Raw genomic sequence first — 24,022 nt, forward strand, 5'->3', positions numbered from 1 at the left:
ACTTGTTGAGGCTTTATTTTTCGTTAATTTAGCCACTGTATTGAATAAATACCTAGGGTTATGTTTGTTTTCTTCTAAAAGAGAAGAAAAGTAATCAGATCTAGCAGTTTTTAATGCTTTTCGGTAGGATATGCTACTTTCCCGCCAAGCAATACGAAATACCTCTAGTTTTGTTTTCCTCCAGCTGCGCTCCATTTTTCGGGCTGCTCTCTTTAGGGTGCGAGTATGCTCATTATACCATGGTGTCAAACTGTTTTCCTTAACCTTTCTTAAGCGTAAAGGAGCAACTGTATTTAAAGTGCTAGAAAAGAGAGAGTCCATAGTTTCTGTTACATCATCAAGTTGTTCTGAGGTTTTGGATATGCTAAGGAATTCGGATACATCAGGAAGATAACTTAAAAAGCAGTCTTTTGTGGTAGAAGTGATGGTTCTTCGATACTTGTAACAAGAAGTAGAATTTACAATTTTGGCTATATGAAGTTTACACAGAACTAAATAATGATCTGAGATATCATCACTTGGCTGAATAATTTCAACACTATCAACATCAATTCCATGTGACAGTATTAAATCTAGAGTATGATTTCGACAATGAGTAGGTCCTGAAACGTGTTGTCTAACACCAATAGAGTTCAGAATGTCTATAAATGCTGATCCCAATACATCTTTTTCATTATCGACATGGATATTAAAATCACCAACTATTAAGACTTTATCTGCAGCCAGAACTAACTCGGATGTAAAATCACCAAACTCTTTAATAAAGTCTGTATGGTGCCCTGGTGGCCTGTATACAGTAGCCAGTACAAACATAACAGGGGATTTATCATTAACATTGGTTTCTCTGGATAATGTTATATGAAGCACCATTACTTCAAACGAGTTATACTTGAAGCCTGCCCTCTGAGAAATCCTGAAAACGTTATTATAAATTGAAGCAACACCTCCCCCTTTGCCTTTTAGACGCGGCTCGTGTTTATAACAATAATCTTGGGGAGTGGACTCATTTAAAATAATGTAATCATCAGGTTTTAGCCAGGTTTCTGTCAAGCAGAGCACATCTATATTATGATCAGTTATCATATTATTTACAAAAAGTGTTTTCGTAGAAATGGATCTGATATTCAATAAGCCAATCTTTATCATTTGTTTATCCATATTGCATTTGTTTTTTATTTGTTGAACCTCAATTAAATTGTTAGCATTAACTTGGTTTGGACGTTTTTTGTATTTTCTAGTTCGTGGAACAGACACAGTCTCTATAGTGTGATATCTAGGTGAAAGAGTCTCTATGTGCTGAGAATTAACTGACCTCTGTGACGGGAGGCAGCTAGCAGACGGTCGGTTTAGCCAGTCTGTCTGCTTCCTGACCTGGGCCCCAGTTAGTCAAGTATAAACACTAAGACTATTTGCCATATTTCTAGACAGAAGAGTGGCGCCACCCCAGGAGGGATGAAGACCATCACTTTTAAACAGGTCAGGTCTGCCCCAAAAGCTCGTCCAATTGTCTATATAACCTATGTTATTCTGTGGGCACCACTTAGACATCCAGCCATTGAGTGATGACAATCTGCTATGCATCTCGTCACCACGGTAAGCAGGGAGGGGACCAGAGCATATGGACATCGTGCTTGCAAGTTCACACACCTCTTTAAAGTTATTTTTAGTGATCTCCGACTGGCGAAGTCGAACATCATTAGCGCCGGCATGAATAACAATCTTACTGTATTTACGTTTAGCATTAGCCAGCACTTTTAAATTTGCCAAGATGTCAGGCGCTCTGGCTCCCGGTAAACATTTGACTATGGTGGCTGGTGTCTCTATATTCACGTTCCGTACAATAGAATCACCAATAACTAGAGCACTTTCATCAGGTTTCTCAGTGGGTGCATCACTGAGTGGGGAGAACCTGTTTAATGTTTTGATCGGAACAGAAGAGCGGTGTTTTGACCCACGACTACGCTGCCTCACCGTCACCCAGTTGCCCTGCTGCAGGGGCTCTGCTGGAACCGGACAATGTACAGGAATCCCTGAGCTAGACGCATCCAAAGCCATATCTAGAGCCCTAACATTCTTACTGTCCTCAATTAAAGTTTGGATGCGTGTCTCTAATTCTGAAATCTTCTCTGTCAGCCTAACTGTTTCCCTGCATTTATCACATGTGAATCCCTCATCAGCGACAGAGATAGATAAACTGTACATGTGGCAAGAGGTGCAAATAACAATTGTAGGAGAAGCCATTACTCACCGTGCTTGATGAAATATTCTTACTGCGGTTGTTTGATGAACTTGTGGAAAACTGCAGCGTGAGAGAGGAGAGGAGAGGAGAGAAGAAAACGCTAATGACAAGCTAACGAGTGCTAACGCTTTGCAGGTGTACTGCAGTCACGGAAGAGTGAACGATCAAAGTTAATCTGATAAGATTGATCGATAATATCAGAAATATGGTGTGAATTAAGTTATATTTTACAATTAAAAAAAAAAAACAAACAAACAGACAGTGATAGTAAGAAAGATTATAGAGAAAAAATATAAAATAAAAACAGCTACATGGAGCTATGATTAGCTACACAAGGCCAACAGGAAGTAGAGAAAACACTGTCCAACAGCGACACCAACAGCAACAGCGACACCAACACATGAGCACCAAGACTCTACAAGTCTAGAGCCATTGCACAAACTGCTACTCCATGGCTCCAACATCAAAATATTATTTTGCTTCATTAATTGTGTAAATATGACTTAATAAAGTATGTATTTTTTTAAAATGCTGAAGAGGTCTCACCAGTTCTTCTCTCCTGCGCTCTATTTGGTGGCGTTGTTTCCCATTCTGATGATCCGGCCGTCAGTTTCCGCACTGATCCCTGTCCGTACAGTCGTCGCTGGGCTTCAGCTTTCTGCTGGGCCAAATTCCGTTGTTTATCACTCACTCTGGGTAAAAATAAATAAATAAATGCTCCAGTAATAGCACACAAAGTATCCCAAACTCCCAGCCGAAATCCTGACAGACTCCGAGATTCCATACATCACTTGACCTGACAGCATTCTGCACTTTAAGATTTCATCGCTCACTGGCCCTTCAAATTTGCTGTTGGAAGTGACCACTCAGGGTCAGCGGGCTCCTGAACCACCAGGGAAGCCTCTCGTTTTATTGATAGGACTTTCACACTTCTGAGTTCTTGTCACCGAGTTATTGGTTTTGTCCTGCCACTGCTGGGGAAATAACACAGGAGTCGCTTTGATATGTTACTGGTAAGAACTCAGCTGGATCAGCTGGGACACAGTAAACATCTGTGGAGACTTCCAAGAAAATCACTGCGACAGAATGGCAGCAATGCATCCAGAAATCTGATCCACTGCTGGATTGAGTTTGTCTGCTGTTGTTTCCTATTCTACCACCATTGTTGGTCCACTCGGGTATGTTAAGTACAATAGGTGGACCTGAGATTTGAAGCCCAGGTCTATGATAATCAATCACCAGAAACCCAGCATACTGACATATAACTACACGCACAGATGTACACAGGCAATCACACAAAACATACATACACAAGCAAACATACACAACATTCCCACAAAAACACACAATCCTCACAAATAAACACACAGTTTAGGAACATTTCAAGTTAAATAAACTTACTGTAATAGAAAACAGATTGAAATACATTTTTATTACCCTCAGTATTCACAGTAATGTAACTTACTGAAACATACAAATGTTGTAGCAATAAACATTTAACTAAAAATATACAATCAGTTAAAAATTATATCCATAAGACTATAAATACCTGAGACTAGTGGGATTAAACCATTTGCTTACCTTGCTATATCAATAGGTTTCAAATCATCTCATAACCATTTAAATTCTACTTAAAGAGATGATGAAAATTTGCTGTTAATTTACTCACCCTCAGACCATCCAAGATGTAGGAAAGTTTTTTATTTAGAACAGTAAAAAGTTTTTAGGTGAAAGTGATGTCCTTGGCAATTCATGCACTGCCGGTTTTTGAGAGAGTAAAAAAAAACATATACAGACAAGACCAAATTAATATGCGCCCGCATATATGTCATAATGCATCAGAGAAAGTTCACGGTCCATTGTCGTGAACACGCTAAGAACTGTTTACCCAGACTGTGGATTAAAGTTAATAATGTTGTTAATAATTTTCTGGCAGAGTGTTACGTGCTCTTGTTACCTCCCCTTTTGTTATTGGTTGCTGTGTTTCTCCCCTTGTTATTGGTTTCTTCCTGTTTGCGAACATGTAACACAGAGGCTGACCATTTCACTTCATAAGACCTCAATATATCATCAGGAACCACAGGCTTTAATTTGGTCTTGTATGTATATGCTTTTTTTGACTCTCAAGAACCGACAATCACAGACACAGACCATGAGGGTTAGTAAATTAACACAAATTTTCATATTTGGGTGAACTATCCCCATCAACCAAGAATACATCTTTAAACTCAAACACAATTACAGCATTTCCGAAACAAAATAAAGCAAGCAATATCGTTTTATGTCAAAACAGGTAAAATGGTCTCCAAAAATTTACAGTATTGTGACATTTTGTGGTTGTCAAATCTTAGCTAATTTTATCATTATTTAACAAATCTGATTTGTTAAATAATGTATGAAAACATATTTCATACATCTACTAAAAATCTGAATCAGTTGCATTACAGTAACTGCAAACTGGCTCAACTCTGTGAAAGGTTAAATAGTTTAAAAACTTGGACGGACACTGAAGATGCCACTTGTTTTTATATTTTGTCATGTAAACCTGTGACCTTCAGATATTTTTAAATGTGGTTCAAGTGTCTAAAAATCTTCTTTCTAATCAAACAGTAGCAAATACAAGTGCATGAGGAGAAAGAGTTTCAAGTAACTTCTTAGTGGAGATCAAGGAATCAATATTTTCTAAAACACTAAAGACTGGTAGACATCTGGGAATGAAGAGTGAGTTTTTTGATTAACTCTTTCTTTCTTTTTCTAATGGGACTCTGGAGAGAGTACTGCTTCATACCTGATGTTGAGGAGTTTCAGGGTGTTGAGCAAAACCCCCTTCTTCACGTCGTAATCAATCTTTTGATCTGTCCCAAAACTCGGTGCACGATTGATCTGTAGAGGAAAAAGAGTTAGATGTTTTTGTTTTCATATAGTATAATTTTTTTCTATTTAATTAAAAACATGAAGCAATATTCATCTTTTAATGAGGACTGAGAGGCCACATAGAAGCAGTCATTGTTATCCATTATTGGAAAATCACAGGGCATCAGCTCCCTTAAAAAAAAAAAAACTAAATCTGGTTCAGTGTTACTCAGTGTTATTCAGTGTTGGTCAGTTACTCAAGAACCCATTCAGTCTAATCTGTGAACCAACTCATAGAATTCATTAAAAAGGTTAGACCCAAACAAACAAAATCAGGCTACAAACCAGGCAACATTGCTACTTCTCTCATGAACGCACAAAGAAGATGTAGATATCAACATTTTCATTAATAGGGCAGATATCAACATTTAATTTTCCTTTTCATCAGACTTGGAATATAGTAAAATTGTTTTATGGGCTTTTTTCATGTTTTTGTATGATTTTTGAAAGCTTCATTAATGGTCTGCTCATTGGAATGGCATTGAAAATAAAGCTTCAAATATTGTTCCCCGGAAAAAAGAAACTCACACAGGTTTCGAACAACATGAGGTTGAGTAAATGATGACCTCTATGGAGAGAAGCGCTGCATGCAGGTCAAGCGAGATTCAAGTTCAAACAACTAAAACTTTGATCTTGTTTGCTGCAGAGTTTTCAAAGCATGGCCAGTGATTACCAGACAATTGACAAGGCATATCAGAGCACAGGTGGTGCCATTAAGAAGCCTGCATGTCTAGATATATTGGGTTGTGACACAATGTCAAAGGCATATCATGGCCAAAAAATAAATAAATAAGAAATGATGCGTTCCATAAAACCGTAAAATCATGACCATGAAAGCCTGCATGTTTCCTGGCTTGCTTTGTTATGAGACAAAAACATCTGTTGTTGTTCTTCTGATTGGGAAAGACATTTAGTGAATGTGATCAGCCAGGCAACAAACCAACCAGTCCATTATGCTGAATGATGCTGATAGACGTCACCACTTGAACAGCACAATCTTTTCTTATCTCACACGAGGAATCTATTCAAGTGCTGCCACTCCGTGGATCTCTGACAGCTGACTGGGAAAGAAATCATCATTACATGCGAATATATATCACATGAGCCCTTTCATTTTCATCATTACCCATTGTGATGATCAGGTGTTAACGCTTTCTGTGTTTCAGATCAGATTTGTTTGCTTTGCATTGGCCAGAATAATGGCGTGATCTAAACACGTGAAAACAAAAGCTTTGCAGTCTGGTTTACTTATTTGTTTGAATTAAATAATTTATAACCATTCAGAATCATTTGAGTAGTTAATTAGAGATAATTGAGTAATAGAATGTCTTTCTGTGCATTAGTATAATCTGTCACATTCCTGCCAACACAAGCTAATTCATCAGATGCCAGAGTTATTTTCTCTGTGGAACTGAAAAAAAAAAAAAAAACCTGCACAGGAAATGAGACCAGCTCAGGATATCTGCACAATTATTTGATGTTTGCCAATATTCATTCATAACTCATATGCTAAGTGCTGCAGGATTTGTAATCAGAATCGGACCAGAAACTCAAATATTTTGTTGTTCATATTGTTGCACGGACAGATGAAAAACTCAAATTCCAGAAAAAAAAAAAGTTGTATCAGGCACTTTAAATTTTTACAAACTTTTAAGTCTTTTTAAGGTATTTATTTGATCAAAAATACACTAAGACTAGTGATCTTATAAAATATTATTACAATTTATTTACATTTTATTATATTTTTAAATGTGATTTATCCATGTAATGGCAAAGCTGAATTTTCAATACTTCATTCTTCAATGTCACATGATCCTTCAGAAATCATTCTAATATGCTAAATTGTTGATCAAGAAAAAAAATGTAATACACCATGATACACTACAATTCAAAAGATTAATTAATAATAATAATAATAATAATAATAATAATAATAATAATATTTTTTACCAGAAATGAAATTATGACTGCTGAAAATTCAGCTCTACAACAGCAGTAATAAATGACATTTTAAAATATATTCAAATAGAAAACAGTTCTTTTAAATAATAATTTACACAATAACACTGATTTTACTGCATTTTTGACCAAATAAATGCACCCTTTTAACCCATAGTGTATGTTGTGCTACTAACAGACCTAGAGGAAAAAAGACTAGAAAATAATTTCAACTTTAATACAAGAAGTGAGAGTGTTACAAGTGGTTGGATGCAACAGTAGAAAAAAAAATAAATAATATATATATATATATATATATATATATATATATATATATATATATATATATATATATATATATATATATATATATATATATATATATATAGCACATCTTGAAGGAATAATATTATTGCTTTATTACTGTTGCATTATTACAACTGAACAGTTTTCTCCTTCTTATGGATCTATTCTTTTATCTGATCTGTCACGAAAGATATATTAATTACCCAGTAAGTCAACTAAACACTTTGGTAAAGTATTGTTTATGACACATTTTATAAATGATGAACATTTAACTTTCCCTTAAATCTTAACACCTTGTTTATACAGGCCTTTTGATAGGACATGATTAGAGGAACACATACACAGCAACATTTTTATTAGAACTGTTCCTTCAGCTACTAACTCCATTTATCAGCAGGCAAGTGTCCTGGAGGGTTTTCTTCACCTCAGATAATAATATGCTCTTTTGTATTCCACCCATGACAAACTCACTCTGCTGCCAGCTCCGATACGGCAAAAATGAATTTTGGGTACAGCTTTGCACATTACAGTTTGTAACACAGCATTAGCGCTTCATCGCCAGCAAAGACAAACGGTTGGAGAAAGATGGCAGCCACAGAGAGAGATGACAGCAGACACAGCCACCCCTCACTGGGCTCTTAATAGAGCTGCCCCGCTCGAATGTTAAACTCCCTCAGAAAGGTGATCGCTTAGGAGAGGACCGTGAGATAATATTTACATCACAACTGAGTGCCGCGGTGGGGTGGTTGGCAAGAGGGGCGGCTAACGGTGGACTGAATCAATGAATTTACTGTATCAGCCGTAACCTTAGCAGCAGTAGCTGATCCGGCTCACACTTTCTTAGCTCTCCGAGCTGGGCCACGTCACCCCTCGCTGGGTAGATGCCCCGCAGATGGCCCGACTCACAAAGCAACAAAGACACCTCATCAAGATCCGCCACGCAGGAGTCCCGCAGATTTAGGATGTCAGCCATGTTTTTCATTTTTTTTCTTAAGAATTTAGTGCTGTTTGATAATAATCATTCTGACGCAAGTGGATTTTACAAATGCTCCTTGACACCATCAAAAGATTTGACTGATTTTTCATTTACACACCTTCTTTGTGCTTTTACTGAGACTTGTGGTGCTAACTACAGGGAATCCAGCTGTTTTGAGATTAATGAATCTCTGTATGGAATGGAAATTATTTTATTAAACAGGGACAATGCACAAATAAACATTAAACTTGTTAAACAAGAGAATATGTCTTGGGCCAGGTTATAGCAACAATTGCTAATTTCCACCTGTAGTCCCTGTAGACACACCATAAGATCTAAACTGTGAATTTAATGTCATGTCTTTTGGCGCTGGTTGTCCATATGCTAGTGCAGTCTTAAAAGTTGACCAAAAGTCAAATTATGGCAGATATACACATTTCAAATTTAAAGACTATCCCTTCCGGGAAAATGGAGGAAAATGTGAAATCGGGAGAATATTTTTAGTCTATCTGGGAATTTGTGAAAATACATATTTTCAGCTTTTGTTGGCTAATCCAGGGTTATTAAAGTTAACTTGAGATAAAGCCCTTAAAATTGTTTAAAATAAACACTTACAGAAAAATTATTTTTAAAAAACGTATTTTATTGCAGCTACTTGCCAAGGCAACAATTCCTATTTTTGTTTAAAATAAATAAATGACTAAAACCTTTATAAAAACTATATAGACAAAAAAACACTTTTGCACATAAAAAGAAATGCTGTACTGATTTTGGTCATAGTTAATCAAATTACATCAATACACAATTTCCCTTAGTTTTTGAAAACAACTAATGCCATGCAATAACCTCAAGTAACCTCAAAGTTTTGGTGTACTGATGGCCTGACAGTAATCCAAGAAACCACAGCGAGGGGATCATGATTTCAGTGTGTTATCATTCTAGTGAATATTATGCATTTGAATTATGTTTACTTAGCTTTTAAGTATGTGCCTTCATGTTGTACATATGGCATTTATAAAGAGCATAAAAAATATAGGTAACACTTTACAATAATTAATTAGTTAATGTTAATTAAGGTATCATCTTGAACAAACAATGTATTACAATATGTAGTAATCTTTGTTAATGTTAGTTAATGAAAATACAGTCATGTTAATTCACAGGGCATTAACTATTGTTAAAAACACAACTTTTGATTTAAACGATGCATTAGCAAATGTTAAAAATAAATATTAATTAATGCTGTCTAGTACTGTCCATGCTTAGTTCATGTCAACTAAAGTAGCTAACTAATGTTAACTTAGAACCTTATTGTAAAGTATTACAAAATATTTTTATGATATTTATATCCTTTATGAAATATTGGAATACTTCTGGTGAGAAAAAAAGGAGTACATTTATGAAAATGTATGTGCGCATTAAATATTCAGATGTGATAAAAAATAATCATCTCTGTAGAGAAACATTAATGTGAGAATAGTGTTAAATAATCTGATACTCAAAATGATGCAAAGTGCACGATGCATCACTATGTAGCAGTCCTGAATACACCATCCCATGCATGCAACATCAACAACGTCAGGTTAAACAAAACAACACTTGCTCGAATTCTAAGCGCGCTGTACATGGAGAAATACTGATCTGAGTTCTGCTAATGGAGCAGCTGTGGAGAGAGACGTGGATCACATTTCACATCCTTATCAATCACTGTTTTGTTCTTTTGTCGCATTTGGAGAGGCTGCATCCAGCAACGAAACCCAATCAGCGTTTCTGTGTGTGTTCAGGGACAGCCGTTGACCTCACCCCCCATCAGAGATTCCCAAACACACACAGACTGGCATACTTCTTAAAATAAACACCCAGCTGATAGATTTATTTTAGAGCATGAAGCAGGACTTTACTTCATTTTTTGTTTTGTTAGTTTTTTTTCTGCGACTGCAGTAAAAATGTTAATTAATTTAGTTTGTTCAGATATGGTAAGATGAATGGATCACTAATAATTTTTGATAAACCTAAAAATAGCAGTTCTACAGAGCAACACTGCCACCTAGAGTTTCCATTCACTGAACCTCAACTTTTATGACTTACAGTAATTAAGTGCATTAAAATCAAATAGAGAAGTGTGACAGCTAACGAATGCAAGGAAAATCAAATTAACCCAACAGTGAATGTGCTAGATAAGTGTGTGTATATGGAAGCATATATGGAAAAGCAGACTTCTCACATCATGACGCATGTGTTGCATAATTTATGGTCATCCTGTGAGAAATCTGGAAGAAGTTGGTGGTTTTAAAATTCTCTTTCATGCATGAATTTCCTAATGCGTAAAACCAAATTCATAGTGGTTAAGAAAAAATGAAAGCATTTGGTAGAATTAAAAAATATTTTTAAACCACCAAATAAACCAAGTGTTTTTAAAGTTCTTCTTCAATGTTTTATGTTCTTCAAAAAGAAAAGAAAAAAAATCTACACTGTGCGGTCATAAACTTCTGAATGTCAAAACCAACAAATTAAAATAAAAGGATGTTTAACCCAAAAATGACAAATGATCCTGTTGCTGTTTTTCTGTTTTTTAAAAGTCTGTTTCTCAAACAAAGCTATCACATGGATTCACAAAATGACAAACTATCCTTGTATGACAATAGCTGTGTTACAATTCTTTAAAAAAAAATGCTACTTTTGTGTTTCATTAAAAAAATTGCAGCATATGGGTTTGGAATGGCAAGAATATTTATTCCTTATGATTTAAAATCTTCTTGAAACTTCTGATTCAGTGAAAAACAATGTAGCAAAAGTAGCATTAGATAAGATGAACATGCTTTCGACCATCTTGGGTGTGCAGATGAGCTCTTTAAGCTCTACTTGACTCGGCTTGGCAAACACTTGACAAGCACTTGGATGCTTGCTGCTTCTCTAATGATTGTCAGAAAACTAAGTGCATCAAGGACACGACCTTCACAAAAGCTAAACACAAAATGAAGTCATTTTGTTTTATTTTATTTTATTTTCTACTTTGCCCTTATTTCAGTTACAGTCTCTACAATAACACTGTACCAACACATAATCAGAGAGCCAGAGCAAATGATTGGTTAAGTTTACTGATAGTGCATTTCTGTTAGTGAAAATGGAACTGGAACACAACCAGCATTAGTGTGAGTGGGGGACAGTATATATATTTTGTGCATTTGTTTGTACACTGAAATGAGCTAAATCTGACCAAAAAAAAAACACACCTTTTGAACATCTGGACACTTCTTAAAACATCATACATTTGACCTCAGAAGACTACAGAGGGTAGTCCGGACTGCTGAGCGAATCATCGGTACAACCCTCCCTTCTATTCAAGAACTGTACTTATCCAGAGTGAGAAAAAGGGCTGTCAAAATCACTCTGGACCCCTCACATCCAGCACATTCCCTCTTTGAACTGTTGTCATCTGGCCGACGCTACAGAGCACTGAGCACCAGAACGACCAGACACAGGACCAGTTTCTTCCCTCAGGCAATCCATCTTATGAACAGCTGATAATAACTGCGAACACACTACACTACACTTTATATTTATATACACATACACTTTATTTATCTAACACACATACTTAGTATACACTTCAATTTTGCATTTTGTAATATACCTGCCTACAATTGTCAATTTGTATATTGTCATTCACTATCTACTTATTTGTATTTTTTATTCTTTTATTATGTGTTTTATGTTCTGTCGCTGTCATTCTGTTGTACTGCGGAGCTTTTGTCACAAAAACAAATTCCTCGTATGTGTAAACATACCTGGCAATAAAGCTCATTCTGATTCTGATTCTGATTCTGATTCATAAAGCATACAAATGAAAAACATTTTGTTTTAGAGGTACAGAAGATTTTTTTACACATTTATATTTAGCTTCTGTTTTAAATTACGTACAAATTTATAATGTTTTATTAAAATGTAATAGATTGTTACACTGACGTCACAAACTGATGTTCTAAATATTTTGTAAGTTATATTTTACATTTATATTTCAAATGATTACATTTAGTTCTAAATTATGAGTATAATTCACTTAAATATATTCCACTTTTATGGAAATACATTTTGTGCAATAATGTCACTATAAGCAAAATATAGCTTATAGTAAAGATGTAAAAAAAAAATCACAGTATATATTGCTTTACGTAAGCATATCATATATTTGCAAATAAGAATGCATTATATATCCAACTTTTAATATATCGCTGGTTGATAATATAGTTTATATTTCTCCTACGATCAAGTTGAGTAATCTACATACTTAACGTGCTTGTCCCAGTGTATTGTGGGATTGCCTTCTTAATGAGGGCTACATTCATAGCTGCATTTAACTCTAGCAAAGTAGAAGGCACCATAATGTTGCCACTTACCTTTTAAAACATGATAGGTAAAAATTGTTAGCCTGATGCACTGTAAGTCGCTTTGGATAAAAGCGTCTGCTAAATGCATACATTTAATTTAATTTTAATTTAAAACATCTGTCTTTCGGGAGCACCCTATGTCGCCTTAAAACACTTTTAGAGCAGCTTGATCAGTTTTAGAACAGAATATCATGCATGCAGACACTACAGTCTTACTCGTTGAAAGAGGCAAACTGAGAAGCCATGTTTCTTCTCTTTCTCTCTCTCTCTCTCTCTCTCTCTCTCTCTCTCTCTCTCTCTCTCTCTCTCGCTCTCTTTCTCTCTCTCTCTCTGTCACTGTGCCTATGCATTATTCGTCATGCCAGCTTAACGGCTCCAGTGTGAGCAGTTTCTGGAAAGAAAAGTGGGGAGAAGACAGAGATGGCTTGGGGGGAAAGTGATATCAATGTTGCACCACAGTTTTTGAGTAATGGCTATTCAAGGCCCTCAGATGCTTCTGTCTGACCCATTGAGTGGACGAACCTTCCCAACAGCCCAGTGAATGAGCAGTGCCCAGATTAACATGTTAATGATGCGCTCTGCTGAAGACGTGGACAATGCTGCCTCGCCACGTCTAGCAGATGATGTGAGGCGAGCTAAAGAGAGTGAGGTTTCTCCGGTTTCCATGTTTGTGTTCCTGCTCGTATCAATGGCTCAAATGTTTTGAATGTCAATGGAAGAAGAATAAAACCCGCAGAGAAGATAAAATCAGTACAAAAGCCTCCGAACATTAGCCGTTCGGTCAGCACTAAAGTGCTTCTGCAGCCTGTGTGTGTGTGTGTGTGTGTGTGTTTGTGTGTCCATGCGTGTTTGAAAGAAAGAAAGAACTGTCCGTTTGGAGGTATAGTGAAACCTCAACTGACATTTAAGCCTCATTTGCAAATAAGAAGGAAAAGAAACCAAAAATGAAATGAAAAACTTTTGATAAGGGATTAAAGAAAAAGGAGAATATGACATTTCTCTGTCAGAATAAGAGGATTTTTAGAATTTGACTTTTTTTGTCGCCAGTGCGGCAGTGTCTTGATAAAAGAATCAGGAGACCTGCAGATGCAATAAAAACTGAATAAATTATAATTGTAGATGAATCATAACAATTTCTGCTTCAAAGAAACAAATTTATAGAATATCTGATAAGAGTGAGCCTTTAAAACTAAAAATCAAATACAGGCCGATGAAGAAAGTTGAGAGAATACCGTAGCAGACAATTCCCAATATTTATCCACTTTTGTAACTTTCATAAGAGAACAGACAGCAGAAAATCACACCTCCTGCCTCTCTCCGTCAGACGCTGCAGTGTGGATATGTGTCTTGACTAATCACTTGAAATCGGAAATAAATGTTCGCTCGGTAAATGTAGCGTGAAAAAGAAACAGCTTTTTTTTCCCTCAGTGAGGAGCTTGTGGGATGTTAATTGATGGGAGTTTGTGGCGGCTGCTAGTAGCACTGAGGGATCATTATCACTGGAGCTGAACGACTGCATCTACCACCACAGTTTGTGTTCTCCTCCCAAAACCTGCAAAGAGACACGCATAGCGCCAGAGAGCTGCCGGGAACGTCCGTCGCTCAACTTTCACAATGACTTGACTTAAAACTACATAAAAATACACTTTTCTTAGGACAAGCATTTAGCACACATGCATTGAGCTCTGCTGCTTATGTGGAACACAGAAGTTCAAATACAGCCTGCAACTTGATCCAGTTCTACAAAACTCTGAAAGTGGCAAACATTAAAAGAAGAAAAAAAAAGCCACACTACAAATTCCTCAATTACTCGCCTCAATACGAAATTAAAAACATGCACTTTTTTTGGATTAAAATCCAGCCTGCAACCTGAATCCATTACTTTAACAAAATACTTCCTCTTAATTAAATATCTACTGTCTCAATTAAAATAATGGCAAAATGTTAAGTCAACAGCAACAAAAAATCTTAGGCATGAAAGAAACTGACTTCACGAGTGTTTCAAATTTGTATTTAAATAAAAAGCTGCAGAATTTACATTTAAAAAGACAATGCCAGATAGCATATAACATATTTTCAAAATCTTTCAGATTTATGGCCTAATATTATCCACATATGCGCCATCCACTTGTGGTGCTCACATGGAAGTTGTATGTTTGAATCCAGCTTGCAACATGTTTTCATCCCATTAATACAAACCCTTAATTAAATTTTTTTGGAAATGTTCCAGTTTCTAATAAAAAAATCTAATTATTCTGAGGATTTAAGCAATGGCCAAAAATAAACAAAAAAATAAATAAAATAAAAATAAATCCTCCTAGGGCATTTTACATTCTAGAATGGGTTAGTAAGATGGAAGCTGCAGTCAGAACTTTTGGGTTAAAAGATTTAGGTCATGCTTTGCCACACAGAAGTGTGGGCGATCCAGAAAACCTGACATGGAACGTTCTGGGGAACCCAACATGTCAGTCACCAGCATTCCTGCATCCTAACCGCCTTAACTCACAGTCCTGACCTACATTTCTGCAATGTGTCTGTCAAACGGAGGAAAGAGGGGAGAGAGAGTCTGCTCTAGCTCTGGTGTAACTAACTCAACCTTGTGTTTATGCTGAACGTCAGTCCTGAATATGCTGCTATTTAAGCATTTATCCTTGCCGTTGTGCAGGAACCCCACTTCAGATGTTAAAACGCACAAGGTGGCCAAATTCCGCAAGCCAAAAGTGTTCAAAACATTTGCAGGGCAGGCAATATAACAGAGAAAAATCAGTTATATAAAAATAATGCTTTCAAAAAAAAAGTATGTATTTAATCATACATAAGAATTTAAGTCTGCAGTCAACATGCTTCATCAAAATGACTTATTGTGGACAGGCATTAAAAAATGAGAAAAAAATAATGAAAAAGTCTCACCAAGGCTACATAATTATTATTTTTTTAAATAAAGTAAAAACAGCAATACTGTAATATATCAGGTTTCTTAAAATCAAAAATAATGTTTCTATTAAATAATAAATATAATGGTTCATATTATCAATGTTGAAAACTGTTTTTGTTGTATAATATATAGAAATCCTGATATATTTTTTTCAGGATTCTATGAAGAATAGAAAGTCCAGAAGAACAGCATTTATTTGAAACAGAAATCTTTTGTAACATTATAAATGTCTTTACTGTCACTTTTGATCATTTATTGCAATGCATCCTTGCTGAATAAAAGTATATGAATGGTAGTATATCACAGTTTCCACAACAAAAAAAAATAAGCAGCAAAAAACTACTTTCAACATTTATAATAATAATAATAATAATACAAGTATTTATTGAGCACAAAATTAGCATATTAGAATTAATTCTGAAGGAATCATGTGACACTGAAGACTTAAGTAATGATGCCGAAAATTTTGCAACACAACAAATATATCACATTTTACAATTATATATATAACAAATCTACACTGTTTTGATCAAATACATCCAGCTCTGGTAAATATAAGAGACTTCGTAAATTAAAACAATTTACATAATAATTCCAAACTTTTGATGTTGATGCTGATTTGCAACATTGATTCTTCTTGTAAAATCTAAACAAAATTCAACCTTGATCCATAACATTGATTCACGTTTAAATGCTGAATGAGTTATGAATGTTCTATGTCTTACTGTCTTTACAATTCAGCAATAATTATAGTTGCTATATATTTTTCAAATGTTTTCAATTAAGCAATAACCATGACAAACACATGGTGTGGTGAAGTGGCATAGTTAGCACAATCATTTTATGTTTGTTGAGTTAAAAGATGTGCATGCTGGGAAAGGCTGGAAAATGTTGTTTAGAAGACTGTCATCCAACATTACAGAACACCACAGCTAAAGGAAATGAGAATGAGAAACAGAACAAAAAAATGCCCAACCGCAGAATCTGAGGAACCAACTGTTTTCAAACACACAAACAACTGCCTATTTAGATCATCTTTCAGTGGGAGTCCCTCGTTTAGCTTAATTGCATGGAATGCTTGTCTTAAATGGAGAAAAGTTTAGCAAAAGGATGCAAAACCCAAGACATCTTTAGCAAGACCAAGGCCGATGCATCCTATTCACGTAACTGTGAATGTGGATGTCCAGCAATCATTCCACTCCATATCTTTGTCACAAATCCTGCTGAGCTACCTATGTAGAAAGCATTGTAAGGCCTCATAGGCTTGCAGCTGATTTAAAGGCAGTTCCAAAAGAAACACTGTACTTCTAAGATGTCTAAGATACCAATTCTAAAAGAGCACTTCATGTATTCTTCATGAATAAGACAATCCCTGAATGCACTCAGTAAAAAAACAAAACAAACAAAAAAACAAGATTGATTAAAAAAATAACACTTTCGTAAAAAAATGAGTATTTTATCCAATTTGTGTGCACCTTTAAGTTTATTAAGTACAAGCTTAGCAACATGCTAACATAAAACTAGTGCAAATACATTTAGTGCTAACCAACCAGATGTTCCTACAATACAATTACACTGCGTCCTAATCAAACGCAATGGGATAAGATTTCAGCCGCAAGCAATTGTTCTGTCCACACCAGATGCAACAAAACTATAAGATGTGACAAAATCAGTCACAAATCACAGACAAACAGCAGAACATCTCTGAAAGCCCAAAACTGCCTCATGCATAATCAATGAAAATATAAAATTACTACAAAATTAAACCATATTAAAATACATTCTCAATGTTACAATGATACAGTTTGTCATGGAAATACACTTGATTTTCACAGTCAACAGTTTGAAAGTTCTTGTTGCTTATAAGATGTTTGCAAGATCTGAGGTGAATTATCGATTTTTGCCTTCATTATTTCTATTAAAATCATTAAGTAATTAAACAATTTTAATATTATACAAAAGACAGTTAATACCACAGTTAGAGTCATCAGTAGTGTGTTGTTTACCAAAAGTATCTGATTTTGTCAACAAAATTGGAATAATAAAAAAAAAATCAAGATGTGGAAATATCCATTTTTAACTTTGGTTATAGCAATAAAGTCATTTAAAAATGTAAAAAAAAAAATTATATAATACAAAACACAAAAGTCCTTAGTCCTTAGTGAGGTTAGATACCATACTAAATTTGACAAGGAAGAAAATGAGGCTGTGAGGGATACACTTTATGTATCTTTAATGGCAAGGACTGTATAAAGGTCGTAGATCACATAATTTTCAAAACACATTTTGTTTACCAAAATATGATGAGAAAATGTATATGTTCAACCTTCCTACTGCATGTAAATTCCACTGGATTTCACAATATAAAGCTATTAACATAAGATCTATGCTCCATCTTGGCTTCCTACAAGTGAGGACACTCAAATGTGAACTGTATATCAGCACAAGTGGGACAGATGAAGAAGTGGACCGATTGAGGAGAGAAGGTGAAAACTGACCTCTAGTAGCCAGGGCTTGAGCTTGCAGTCGAGTATTATGTCAAAACCCAGCACCTCAAAGCAGACGCTAGCACTCCCTGGTGGCTGGCCCGGGCGGCACATTTGGTAGGCATGAAGCACATGTGGCTCAGCCACTATTAGGGTCTTTACCACCAGCTCCTGCAAACACAAGCACAAAACACGCATTTGTTATATAAGACACAACAAATTTAAACAACTCCAATCAGTACATTCAGAAGTGAACATCGTGAATATAATTGCTCTAATCAAAACAAGTCCATGACACTATGTTAACTCTCCGTGAGGATATGCTCGCGAAATCTCATTGCATGTGCAAACAGCCCATACGAGGGACTCATTAACATCCAAGCTCCCTGAAGAGACATGATAGGTCAAAGACTGACAGCACGCTACGGGAAGACAGGGGCAGATCATAGGAAGACAGGAACAGACGGCCTGTATCAGCTGCTGTACTCTCTTATCAGAGGTCTGGCAGGCCGGCGGTCTCGCTGCATGATTAAACAGAGGATGTGTTGAAGTATGAGGGGCAGATAACCAGCGGGACGTATGCTGAGTGTCCCGTGGACCCCAAAAGTGCAGTTCCGGATGAAGCAGGTTAGATCCCAGCATGCATCCTCCACAGAGAACAGAAAATATCATGTGTGTATGTGTATTTGTCCCCAGCAAAACTGAAAATGTCCATGCATATCTGTTCTGACACATACAGGTGCATCTCAATAAATTAGAATGTTGTGGAAAAGTGCATTTATTTCAGTAATTCAACTCAAATTGTGAAACTTGTGTATTAAATAAATTCAATGCACACAGACTGAAGTAGTTTAAGTCTTTGGTTCTTTTACTTATGATGATTTTGGGTCACATTTTACAAAAACCCACCGATCTCAAAAAATTATAAAATGGTAACATGCCAATCAGCTAATCAACTCAAAACACCTGCAAAGGTTTCCTGAGCCTTCGATATGGTCTCTCAGTTTGGTTCACTGGGCTACACAATCATGGGGAAGACTGCTGATCTGACAGTTGTCCAGAAGACAATCATTGGCACCCTTCACAAGGAGTGCAAGCCACAAACATTCATTGCCAAAGAAACTGGTTGTTCACAGAGTGCTGTATCCAAGCATGTTAACAGAAAGTTGAGAGGAAGAAAAACTTATGGAAGAAAAATATGCACAACCAACTGAAATAACTGCAGCCTAATGAGGATTGTCAAGTAAAATCAATTCAAGAATTTGAGTGAACTTCACAAGGAATGGACTGAGGCTGGGGTCAAGGCATCAAGAACCACCACACACAGACGTGTCAAGGAATTTGCTGAACCACAGACAACGTCAGAGGCATATTACCTGGGCTAAGGAGAAGAAGAACTGGACTGTTGCCCAGTGATCCAAAGTCCTCTTTTCAGATGAGAGCAAGTTTGTATTTCATTTGGAAACCAAGGTCCTGGAGTCTGGAGGAAGGGTGGAGAAGCTCATAACCCAAGTTGCTAGAAGTATCGTGTTAAATATCCACAGTCTGTGATGATTTGGGGTGCAGTGTCATCTGCTGGTGTTGGTCCATTGTGTTTGTTGAAAGCCAAAGTCACTGCACCCGTTTACCAAGAAATTTTGGAGTTCATGCACTTCATGCTTCCTTCTGCTGACCAGCTTTTTGAACATAATGATTTCATTTTCTAGCAGGATTTGGCACCTGTCCACACTGCCAAAAGCACCAAAAGTTGGTTAAATGACCATGGTGTTGGTGTGCTTGACTGGCCAGCAAACTCTGGCCATCTATGGGGAATCTATGGGGTAGTGTCAAGAGGAAAATGAGAAACAAGAGACCAAAAAATGCAGATGAGCTGAAGGCCACTGTTAAAGAAACCTGGGCTTCCATACCACCTCAGCAGTATCACAAGCTGATCACCTTCATGCAACGTAGAATTGAAGCATGAATACAAGCAAAAGCAGCCTCTACCAAGTATTGAGTACATGTTCAGTAAATGAACATACTTTCCAGAAGGCCAACAATTCACTAAAAAAAAATATTTATTGGTCTTATGAAGTATTTTAATTTGTTGAGATTGAATTGGTGGGTTTTTGTTAAATTGTGAGCCAAAATCATCACAATTAAAAGAACCAAAGACTTAAACTACTTCAGTCTGTGTGCATTGAATTTATTTAATACACGAGTTTCACAATCTAATTTGAATTACTGAAATAAATAAACTTTTTCATGACATTCTAATTTATTGAGATGCACCTGTAAATGAGAATTTAACACTTCTTCTGACATCTGAGAAATTACTTCAATAAATAAGGATAGCTTTTGAGACAATAAAGAGGCGCTGTATTATAGAGAAGGTGCACACTGGGTAAAATGTACCACTTCTGAATGCTGGCAAAGGAGTCAATACATGCAGTTTTACAATGAGTCGGTGAGCTCTAAATTTGAAAAGATGGAAGAATTACAATTAGATCAAAATAGAAAAGTGGACAGCAAGTAGGAAGAGATGGCAAACAGAAACACAGGAAAGATAAGGGCAGAGCTGTCACACTGGTAACAACCTGACAGGAAACAGATTCGTTTTTGAAAAAGGAAAATTTGATACAACTGAGAAACTGGAGTCAGGGAGGCTGATGAATGTAGGGCTGCATTATCTATGGAATTCTGAAAATACTGCAAATCTCGAAAAGCATGTCATCAGGGTCATGATATGCATTGTGTTATGGAATAAAAGGCTTTACTCCGTAATGGAAATGTGCAGAAAATACTGGGTGTGCAGTGTCTTCTAATATGGGTGTGAACCAGTGAAATCATATGCATAAAACACACATGCAGACACATTTTTAAAAGTTCTCAAATTTTTTTAGAACTTCTATTAACTTGGCACACACTGCTCATGGTGCTAGTGTCATGATCCTGCCCTCGTGTCCTTGATTTTTCCTAGTCTTGAGGCAGGATCATGACAGACCCTTGTTTTGTGTACAAGCGCATGGCCTTGTCTTTGGGCCATGTGCTTGTGTTGTCTCGTTCCCTTGCCCCGCCCCCCTTGTTATCCTAGTCGTGTCGTGATTGTCCTATCTGTAACACCTGTCGTGTCTTAATTGTTCCCCCTATTTAGATCTCCTAGTGTGCTCTGTCCTGCGTCGGTTCATTGTGTTTCTCAGATGTGTTCTACTTATGTGATCGTGTGTGAGATTGTGCTGTACCCTCTGAAGTCCTTGTATTACCGTGAGTGTTTGTAGTTAGTGTCAAGAGTTTATTTGTCTTATCAATCCTGCCCTGTTAAAGTTGTTTAGTTCCTGCCCTAGCTGTTGTTTTCCCCCTCGTGGGTTTTGTTTTCCCCTTTTTGTATTTAATAAACCCTTTGTGTTGAGAATCCCTGTCTGCACCTGAGTTCCTCCCTTACCAATACCTGACAGCTAGTAGCTAAAGCGTCCAATTACATAATCGTTTATTGCTTCATGTTATCATACAGGTATGTGTGTCGTACATCACATTTCCATTGAATCATGCAGAAAGACGAAGCAATAAAAATGAAAAAGAAACTCACTGATACATCACCCCAGAATTTGGCCACGTCATAATTGTTTGTCCGAAGGAACTCTGTGAACCAACCAATAGAGCGCTTGCTGCCTTTGTCCATCGTTTCATCTCGCTCAAAGTTCTCGTTGTGTTTGTTTACAGAGTAGTTGGTCAAGTTCATGTACAGCTGATTCGGGGGGGGGGGGGTGGGGGGTTGGGGGTTAAGATCCATCCATTATTACATAAATTGTCACATGTATGGTCTACATAACAGATGTCACATAACAGAACATCTGCATAAGAATATTTTATGAATATATGTAATACAACATTTTACACAAGAATGGTTTCCAAAGATTTACAATGCAACAGTTTATACAAGAATTGTTTTACATACAATTCAATACAGTGTGACTTTTTTTTTGCTTTTATATGAATAATTTTGCATATGATTGAATTTACATATCTTCTATGTACACGTTTGCAACTTGTGTCACATTTTACTATGTAACAACTGCAGCAATACACTCATATTCATCACAATTAATGCCTATTATCTCAATTATGTGTGAAAGTGTTAAAGTCAATACTTTTGTAATTGCTTGTATCCATCAGGAACTGATTGGATTGTGAAAAGTGTCTCCATGACAGTTTTATAGAGTGGACGATTCTAGCCATTATTGGAACTCATTGAAGTTCATTTTGACTGTAAGTCCATTTACGGCATAGAATGAAATGTTTCAAGTCACTTACATTATTGATATCATATATCAACTTACCAGGTTTGACTCGCTTGGCATGTGGTATTTCTCTGTTCCCCTTTTACACCAGGCCGTCGTTGTAGAGGAAGACACGTAGCGGATCACAGGAAGTAACAAGAATGTAAAATCTCAGGTCAAACTTGCAGCCCTCCATGAGGAAGGACTTGTCTAAGTATTCCTGCACAATGAAGTGATCCTGCACCGGGAGCTTTTCACATTTCCGAATCAGAGATATCCTGGCGGAAAATGGATAAGATTCAGCGCACATCCCAAAAATGTGCTGCATATTTTATTGTTAGTTAAAGCTCCAAACGTCTGAAGTGTGTCAGAGAGAGTGAGTTTCTTAAGGTGCTGTCTCTATCGCTGGTCCCTGGACCCTGACTAGGCCCAGGTTAATAGGACCAGACATTTTGGTCTGTTTCAAGCTCTGCCATCATTTATTTCCTTTGGTTTTGAGCTTGAACAGTTCTCCAGCTCTTGGCTGCTCTGGTACACAGATGACGATGAGTTCATCAGTACCAAACACACAAAAAAGTCAAGTTTAAGTGTTTAATAAACAAAGGGGGCTTAGAAAAAACTGCTTTGGTGGTAAAACATACACCGATTGGTCCGCATTGACTAAATTGGTTGCATGCTTCTCTGCGTCCGGTTTGCACGTGGCCTCAGCATTTACCTGAGACGTCAACTTTCCAAAGACCACAAGCTGCTGAAGGAGCTAGGGCTTGATCATTCCAGTTCATTTGTTAGCTATGTCAGCTGATAAATGTTGCAAAAGAATTTGTCTGCTTGCTCTTGCTGTAATTAGATGCAGAGGTTCAGCTCTACATTCTCAAGAATTGTGATGTTACGAAAGATTCCCTTGTGACTTGTGATACATTAAACTCATTTATGGTTATTTGTTTAGTACAAGAACAAAGCTGCAGAAAATGACCAAATAAGAACAAGGGCCACAAAAAGACCCACACTGAGTCGCTCCATTTGTTCAATTAAAGCAATTAAAATGATTTACTGTAATTGAGTCTCATTTCTACTAGCATAATAATAAGTGGCTCTTTTCTGGGGTTTCCAGGAATTATTACACTTCAAATGCATTGTTTTCACTAATAAATTCCACAGAAATCACTGCTTATTGATAAAAAGGTGTTTTGTTTAATATACAGTACAATTTTAATTTATAATTACAAATTAATTATTAATTGCTTCTGCTATTGCAAAATGAGTTCAGAGTACTTATATTTGGTGCACAGCCAAAAGCAACAACCTGGCCAATCTTCCTTATCTCCACTGTATTGGCACACAGTCTCTAGCCCTGCACTTGGCGTACGCTTGCTCAGGTGTGTGTTTAGCGTCCAGTAGCTTCAGTTGTGTGATGTTGTGAGGATAATGGGGTTGTTTGAATTGCATGACATGATTGATGAGGGCTGATGGCTGGTAATCAAAACCCACTTTTGGCTGACTGTTTAATTTGGCACCAGTGGGGATCTCGTCTTTTAGCCCTCCATAGTTTTTAACAAGCCTCTGCTTAGACACAAACAATATTCAT

The 24,022-nt window shown here is 36.6% G+C and overlaps 1 protein-coding gene across 1 annotated transcript in view; it reads right to left on the minus strand.

Moving 5' to 3' along the window:
- The window catches only part of LOC113055619 (tubulin polyglutamylase TTLL7), a 92,727-nt gene that overhangs the window by 45,063 nt on the left and 23,642 nt on the right, over positions 1-24,022 (minus strand). The window contains 7 exon segments of the mRNA XM_026222037.1: positions 2,786-2,825; positions 2,827-2,931; positions 5,028-5,122; positions 18,194-18,352; positions 21,747-21,912; positions 22,499-22,542; positions 22,544-22,716. Coding sequence (XP_026077822.1) covers positions 2,786-2,825; positions 2,827-2,931; positions 5,028-5,122; positions 18,194-18,352; positions 21,747-21,912; positions 22,499-22,542; positions 22,544-22,716 — 782 coding nt within the window.

Source organism: Carassius auratus, chromosome 36, assembly GCF_003368295.1.
Source record: "Carassius auratus strain Wakin chromosome 36, ASM336829v1, whole genome shotgun sequence".
NCBI classification, from domain to species: Eukaryota; Metazoa; Chordata; class Actinopteri; order Cypriniformes; family Cyprinidae; genus Carassius; species Carassius auratus.